General features: G+C 38.1%; 1 protein-coding gene across 1 annotated transcript in view; it reads left to right on the top strand.

The window, feature by feature from the left end:
- LOC111055400 (spatacsin) overlaps nt 1–8,614 on the top strand; it is a 67,119-nt gene extending 58,505 nt beyond the window's left edge. Inside the window, exons 18-21 of the mRNA XM_039432884.1 lie at nt 396–619; nt 5,729–5,867; nt 6,846–7,078; nt 7,477–8,614. Of these exons, the coding sequence (XP_039288818.1) occupies nt 396–619; nt 5,729–5,867; nt 6,846–7,078; nt 7,477–7,687 (807 nt within the window). The 3' untranslated portion in view covers nt 7,688–8,614. The remainder of the gene's footprint in view (nt 1–395; nt 620–5,728; nt 5,868–6,845; nt 7,079–7,476) is intronic.
- Nucleotides 8,615–8,820: the final 206 nt, after the last annotated feature.

An 8,820-nucleotide genomic window follows, 5' to 3' on the forward strand; every position in this document is an offset into this window, starting at 1 on the left:
GCTACTGATCAGTACAGCTCTGAAAGCTTCTATTTGTTTCAATAGCGCGTCGGTCGACCGATGGAACGGATGCGCACGAGCTCGACCGATGGTCTTCGTACGCAGTGTAAAACGCTTGGTCCTAACCGTGCGCATGCGTGCCGTCAGTCCTGCTCTGTACGGATACATGGAATATCTATGGAAAAGACATGCGCGACTGACGTACGCACTGACGGTCGGTCGAGCTCTGTAACTGGCCCAAGCCCTTCATAGTCTTTGATGGACTCGTGAGATGTTTTAGACACTCGTTCGCTCGCTACGCTCGCTCACTTGTGTCTAAATCTAACTCGTGTGTTGAAGACCCTCATTGTTGTTTAAAGTACCCAGTAGATTGCACAATATTGTGTTTGATTCAGGGCAAGTTTGACGGGCTGAAATCGGCTACACTGGACTTTGCTCGAGGCTGTAGCAGTGACGACAATAGCCAAGGCCTGTTCACACTGGTCGCGTTGCACTTCGGCATGTACGCCGACCTGGCCGCCATGTTTCACGAGTCGGCCGCAGCCGCGCTCCACTCGCTCAAGTACGCCTCGCCACCACCCGACAGGTCGCGCTTAGTGCGTAGTGAGCACAATGAAAGGTCAGTGTCAGTTTAACAAACTGAAATTCATTAATAAGAAATAAAAAATCAAAGTAGCTTTTCCAAAAACTTGTGTTGACGGTACCTGCACTATTCATTTTCCAGAGCCTATTGCACATACAGTAACCGAACAAAGTTAGTAGACAGAAGGTTGGTCACTCATCTATAGTATTTTAGTTGAAATGCAATTGGAGTGGGGGAACTGCAGTCGTGACGTAGGCTGTAGTACAGAGTAGACAGAATATCGCATTCTTGAAAATCATACGGTGACGTATAGTCAAATTATATAACACAAACATTTTCTGACATGCAAGATTTCTGTTTCTGCTTTACAATAATTATCAAAACATTTTAATAATAAATAATTTTAAAAATAATAAATAATTTTAATTAATAATAATTAACAAATAATTCAAGTTCTTACTTATGCCAGCAGTCGCCAAATAAGATAAATTAAGTTTTGATCTAATAATTAGTTTAGTTTTGCTTATGTGTTTAACACTTTGCAACTTAATCTCTCTCTTGGGTTAACAGCCGTAGGGCTGGTTGGCAGCAGCTCTCCATGCTTTTCTGTCGTCCGCTTTCCGCTTCAGCTCGTAGTATGATCCACATCTCATATCCCGTAGCAATTGTTTCATATACTCCAGCCTAGGTCTTCCTCTCATATTCCCTCCATTATCCTTGTCAGTAGAGTGTCATGTCTGATGATGTGGCCAATCAGCTGTGCTCTTCTTTGCTTGATCCACTTCAAGAAGTTCCGGTTCTCTCCCACTCTTTCAAAAACTTGCTCATTTGTAATCATATCTCTCCAACTGATCTTCATCATTCTTCTGTAGCACCATGCCTCGAATGCAGCCAATCTTCTTTCCTCTCTCACCCCCATTGTCCACGCCTCACTTCCATATGTTGCAGTACTCCATACATACGTTTTCAACATGTTTTTTCTTACGTCGAGACTTATGTTTTTTGAGGTGAATAGATTTTTCTTCTTATTGAAGGCAATCTTAGCCTGGGCAATTCTGCTGGCAATGTCCTTGCAGCTTCTTCCATCACTTGTGATTTTGCTACCCAGGTAATTGAACTCCTTCACTTCATTTACTACCTCATTCCTTAGCTTTACTGCTGAGCTGTTCTCCCCTGTCCTGCAACATATTAGCACTTTGGTCTTTCGGATGTTTATTTCAATCTAAACTCTTCCTCCATTATTCTGTCCATTTCATTCAGTGTTTTCTGTAGTTCCTCTTCACTTTCTGCCATTACTGCTATATCATCCGCAAAACGAAGCATATCTACCGTTTCCCCATGAATTTTCACTCCTGTACAAACTTTTTCTCTCACTCTGTCGATTGCCTTTGAATATACACATTGAACAAGTATGGGGATAGCGCGCATCCTTGTCGTACCCTTTTTGAATGTGTGCAGATTCCTCTTCATTTCCACTCCTAATAACTCCAATTTCTTGTTTATAGATGTTGTAGATCAGTCTTCGGTCTCTGTAGTCTATCCCAATTTGGCGAAGAATGTTGAATAGGATGTTCCAACTTACATTGTCAAATGCTTTTTCAATGTCAATAAAGGCTATGCATGTGCGTTTCCCTATCCATCTGCTTCTTCTCCATCACCTGTCTCAGCGCCAGAATTGCCTCTCTTGTCCCTACACCCTTTCTAAAGCCAAACTGATCTTCAGACAATTGTTCATCAATTCGTTTTTCTATTCTCCTGAGGATAATTCTGGTAACTATTTTCGATGCATGACTCACTAAGCTCAGCGTACGGTACTCTTCACATGATCTTGCATTTGATTTCTTTGGTATAGGTACTATAATACACTTTACAAAATCGTCAGGTAACTCTCCAGTCATATATATACTATTTACAAGATTATACAGTGCTCTCTTTAACATTCCACCAGACTTTTTCAAGAGCTCTCCTTGTATATCATCTATTCCTGGTGCCTTCCTTCTTTTAGGTCTCGCAGTGCTTTTTCAAACTCTTCCATCAACATTGGTGCCCCCAATTCCTGTAGTTCTATCTCGTCTTCTCTCTCCAAGTGCAGATTCCCATTGTCCTCTCCACAGTACAGCTGCTCCAGATATTCTTTCCAACGTTTTGCTATACTCTCTGAATCATACTTTAATTCTCCATTTTTGTCTACAATACTCATTGTTCTCACTTTCCTTGTTTCAAAGAATCTTTTTACCTCTCTGTAAGCTATATCCATCTGCCCTGTTTTCATGCAATTGTTTATGTTCTTGCAAATTTCTCTTAAATATTCTTCTTTGTCTTGCTTTGCCTTTCGAATAATCTTGTTCCTCAGACTCCTGTATTTCCTTAATCCTTCTTCATCTTGAGAATTCTTGTACTTTCGTCTTTCATTAATCATTTCAACAATATCTTGGCTTATCCATTCCTTTCTGTTCTCCTGCTTTTTCCTTCCTAATACCTCTTCTGCCGAAAGTTCGATACTCTTCTTTATTTTGTTCCATTCCTGCTCCACTCCCATCTGCTTTTCTGTTTCTTCCCTGGTCCTGTTTGTTTTCTCCACGTATTTCGTTTGAGTGAGATCATCTTTAAGTCTGGTCATATCCCATTGTTTGCTTTTTCTCATCTTCAGAGCTTTGAATTTCAGTTCACAGTGCATCATAACAAGATTGTGGTCACTGTTAACGTCTGCTCCTGGGTAACTTCTACTGTTTTTTACTTGTAACTTAATATATTATTGTAATTTTGTTTTGGCAATAAATTTCAATTTGAATAATACAAGTATTTTGCCATATAAAAGCAAAAACCCCACCTCCTAACCTTTCCTTTCAAACCCTAAAGGTTTCTTCATCTTCTAGGTCGTGTTATATTTTGTAGTTTGGCTATACATCAGCTTGTGAATTTCGGGGATGAGATATTTTGATTCTCGTAGAACATGTGCTCGATACCAGCATATGTTCAGTGCATTTATGATGAAATTCTTCGGATTTATGGGATCGGTTTATCGGATTATTGCAATGCATTGGTTTATCAAGATTTTTTATGGGTTAATCTGAAATTATAATAGTATAACGTTGTCTACTAACGCTTTTCCAGTTATTACCTGCTAACCTAAATCACTGTTTTTTCGTGTCACGTTTTTAGATTCTTGAAAAACTTTCAACTCAGATTTATTCATACAAGTTGAATGAACTTGAAATATTTAACAACATCATTAGAATCAGTGATTCTATCGATATAAGTATGGAGAATTTTAAGTTCTAGGTCAATCTTGAGGGGATCAAACGACGATGTATTTGAGATACAGTGGATAAACTGTATGCTCAGTGTGGTTACTCTATCACTTTTTACTAAACGTGACGTCACGCTGGCGTTCCCCCCACCACTTCGAATCTTTCACCTGTGAGTGATCAACCTTCTGTCTACTAACGTTGGTAACAGAAAATATTCATTTATATGATGCGTTGGGTTCACAGCACTCATATAGAAGAAGAATAATAGGAGTACTTTAGGTCTGATCAGGTTTAATTACACCAGAACTCAAAAAACGTTTATCTATACAGTGATAAAAACTAGTAGTTCTGTGAACAGTAAACCTCACGCAGTTTTATCATCCACAAGTATCTGATGTCACCTGTTCTAGTTGATTCAGTTCAATCACAATTCACAGTTGAATCATAATTTGAAAACTTTTATTATTGTTTTCTACAAGATCAAAAAGTCACTTATGTTAATAAACTCAGTTCACGTTTGATAATCTTTCCATTTGATAAAAAATTTTCTCAACTATCTTGAAATTAATTTTTTTCAATAAAAAATATTATAATTTCTTCAGCATTATTTAGCTCATTTAATCATTTTTTATTTTATTTTCAATCACCTATTGCATTTGTTTTTCAAATGTGAGAGTATTGATACTGATGGGCAAGCATCATAAAAAATATTGAAATCCTACCTTATAGAAATAGACACGGCCAGACATCTGTTAATGCTTGTGTAATGCATGCAATGAATAATCCACTTTTATGGGTGTAGAATTAGTAATAATTACTTAGCTATGTGTAATTGTGACTTATAGTACCTAATAGTAGTATTTATCTGTTAAGTGTTTTTCTTTTGTTGTTACAATTTGACGTTGTAATGCATTTTGATGTTCTCACTTACTACTACAACTAGTAGTTCTGTGAACAGTAGACCTCGCGCTCAGTAAGTTGTTATGTTTTCTCAAAATTAATAAATAATTTATCAATTTAAAATGTCTAGAAAAAATCCTAAATAAAAACAAAGGTTTCTGTCCTATCGTACCGTGGACGTGTCGTCCCGGAATGTGAGTTTGAGCGCTGTTATCAGGTCTGGCTGCCTTCGATACGCCACTCTAATCAACCCATCAGAGAACATTCTGTGTTGTCGTGTTGGCGAAAAATGGGTGTGTTAAAATTAACAAAATAAACTACCATAATGCTGATTTCCTACAAACTTCATTTCTCACTTTTCATGATTTTAGAAATCAATTTCTTTTCAATATCATTTGTTGCAATTTTAATCATCAGATTGAAAAAAAATGTTTTCTATCAATAACTCCAAACTCCAAAGTAGAATCATGGCCTCAGCTTATGGAAAGACAAAGTTAGTAGACAAACTGTCTACTAACGTTGATGGAAAGATACATTTTCAAGATGTTCGATGTTTTTGAACGGGTAGTATTATAGCATAGAGAAACAATAGCATAACAAACTTACGCTATTGTTTCTCTATGATTATAGTCCACTAGACAGCTGACTTATGATGAATAATTCTATAGTCCGATTTTTACGGTAATATTGGTGTTCGAAGGAAACTCCTTTTCCTTTTGTATTATCCTTAAAATGCAATATTTTAAAAAACCTTATGTATACCTCGACGCGAAATTCAAAAAGGAACATACCTGTCAAATTTCATGAAAATCTATTGCTACGTTTCGCTGTAAATGCGGAACATATAAACATAAAAACATTCAAACATAAATAGAAATGCAAAACCGTCGACTTGAATCTTAGTCCTCACTTCGCTCGGTCAATAAAAATTTATTTATATGTATAAAATGGTCGTAGATAAACTACTATTGAGTAATAATAATTTTGCTTGCAGATGTCTGCAATCGGCCATTGACGATTACTCGCACGCCGCACAGCATTTTATACAAGCAGAGCGCATTGGTCGCGCAACGCGCACTGTGGCCAGGGCGGAGCTGGTCGCCCTGCAGCTCTCCCACCTGCGAGCGGTGCCGGTAAGTGGCTAAGACTTGTGCTAAGTCTGGATCCTGTAGCGTTGCCTAAAATGCTTTGAATAATATTTTAAATGTTATTGAATTTATGAAATCATGCATTTCTGTGCTCCCAAATACATTATAATGGAGTCCATTACAATTGTAAACAACCTCATATTCAGCCATGTCTGTTTACGTTCAGCTACTCTACGTTCTTTTCCATCGGTTAGAAAAGTATGATGAGTTGATCAGTGAACGAACCGGATATGACATTTTTTTTTATCAGTTAGAGCAAAGACCTTGAAGAGGTATAAACTCCTATGCCTATGCCTTCCCATTGCTAGCTCTTACTTGAAATTAAAGGCTGCCATTGAGGTATTTTTGCGCGAGATATTATATAATATATATATATTTTTAATATAGATTACAAAAATCTTCAAGATCTTTAGTATGTAATAATCTTTCAGGTTGTCCCCTCAATGGCTGAATTCAATTCCAAGTACAGTAGCACATGCATCGTTCAACGAACAAATAGTGCTTCGTTCAGAGCCACGTTCACTCTCCGGTCTCATCGTTCACTCACCGATCAGTGGCTTTGAACTCAACCATTATCGACAGACGACAAAAATTCCAGCTTTTCATGTCCTTCAGCGAGTTTTCCCAGGGATGAGACCTAGTGCAATCGAATTTTTATATCATAAACCTACTATGTTCCAAATTTCGTAAAAATCGTTAGAGCCGTTTTCGAGATCCGGTGAAATACAGATAGGCTATATAAACAGAAATCGCTCGCTTAATATGATAGGATCTCGTAATTCATAGTTTATTTTATTAATTTGTTTAAACTGGTTTTTGAAATAATTCGGTGTCAAATCTATATACTTGGCTGAGGCCCGCATTGACCTAATTCCCAATAGTCGATGTATCATTGAATAAATGAATGATTTATCTGTGTATCATTGAATAAATGAATTATTATTTATGTGGTGTTGTTTTCAGATGGGCTCCAGCCAGCACAACCTGTTGGAGGGGTGTGGGACTGGTGACGGGGAGGGAGGCAGACTGGCCGGTAGCTATGAGGAGGCGTGTGTGCTGGTGAGAGGAGGAGGAGGGGTCGAGTGGTGTGACGTCATCTATGCCAATGTGATAGAGCGAGGCAGTCAGTCGTTCATGCATGCTTTCATGCAGCATCACTCTCTCACACCTAAACTGGTGTATCAGGTGGCCACCAGGTGAGCTATCCTTGTCTATCATCCTTGTATCAACTTCATATCATCTTTGTATCATCTTCGTGTCATCTTTGTACAGGGTTGTGCTGTATACGTAGTAAACAGGTAGACAGACCGTCCCTTTACTCACACACACAAAAGGAGACTTCGCTTGTGTGTGTGAGTAGTAGGAGGGTCGGCCTAATCCTTCAGAGCTCATGCCAATCTGGACAGAGTATAGTGAGCACCACTCCACGTTATAATGACAGTGGAGAAATATGGGAGATAGTATACATAGTATATCAATGGCGCAGGTAGGCCGGGCGTGTGTGCCTGCGCGTGGGTGAGCGAGGGTCGGCCTAATCCTTCAGAGCTCATGCGAAATTGGACAGAGTATAATAGATTTCTTGTTTTGATTGCAGATTCCAGCTGGACAAGATGGCGACCGCAGCTATGGAGAAGAACATGAAACAGTTTGTGCAGCTGATCGCGCTGTCTGACCTCAAGTACAGAGTGTGCAGTCAGCTGGGTTTCAAGGACGTTCTTAGCAGTCAGCTGACTGGCTCCGATCATCTGCCCTATCTCAAGGACACCGTCTGGCGACAGGGCTTCAAGGCCGCTCATCATCACTAGAATAGGTAGGGATGGGTATCGAACTTGAAAACATCGATATGTGATTAATCGATACATCGATTCACAATCACTAGAATAGGTAGGGATGGGTATCGAACTTGAAAACATCAATATGGGGTAATTGATACATCGATTCACAACCATTAGATCACTGGAATAGGTAGGGATGGGTATCAAACTTGAAAACATCGATGTTATTAATCGATATATCGATTCACAATCACTAGAATAGGTAGGGATGAGTATCGAACTCAAAAACATCGATATGTGATTAATCGATACATCGTTTTTTGTTAATCGATACATAGATTAATCGTTATTAAAAACAATATAAAAAATGAAATAATCTTTTATTTAAAACATTTCAAGTTTAAACTTGGCCGAAACTAGTTGTTTGAAATGTTTTAAATAAAATATTATTCATTTTTTTATATTGTTTTTAATAAAGTAGCCCATACAGTGAAGTGATTTTATCGATTAATCGGTACATAGAACATCGATTTATCGATCAATCATACTATTTCACAAAATGCTCACAAGCAATACTTATTTGAGGCATTTTGACAATGGCAAGAAATGACAAAGAATATTCATCAACTTATTCTCCAATAAACGCTTTTGGTGGAGTATCATAAATGGAAACGAAAATTATTGTCTACAGGAAAAGTATATTTTCGTTGCTTTCTTGAACATGTATTTTTGTTTTAAAGCTGGGTTTTCGTTTGTGCGTAAATGCCGTCGTCGACCACAACAGGGTGAGGATCTCAGATTGGGTAGATTTCAATTTGTCTAAATATCCTAAAAAATAATGTTCAATAAGGTTTTAATGGGGGAGATTGAGTTCATACTTTTAAATAGCAATATATTGATATTATTAGAAATGTTTCATTCTTGAATAATAAACACAAATAATAAAAAGTTATTTGATCAGTTGTTTCAGCACACTTGAAATTTGGACTATATATGTCGTTGTCGACTGCGGAAGTTTACGCACAAACGAAAATGCACCTTTAAGGTAGGCGCACACAAATCGTCATCGGACGGACGGCACGCATCGGACGGATCGGACGATTACCTTTGATACATTGTTTTCAATTGGAGTGCGCATACCTATCTGCATCGTATAGATGCGC

This window comes from Nilaparvata lugens, chromosome 1, assembly GCF_014356525.2.
Source record: "Nilaparvata lugens isolate BPH chromosome 1, ASM1435652v1, whole genome shotgun sequence".
NCBI classification, from domain to species: Eukaryota; Metazoa; Arthropoda; class Insecta; order Hemiptera; family Delphacidae; genus Nilaparvata; species Nilaparvata lugens.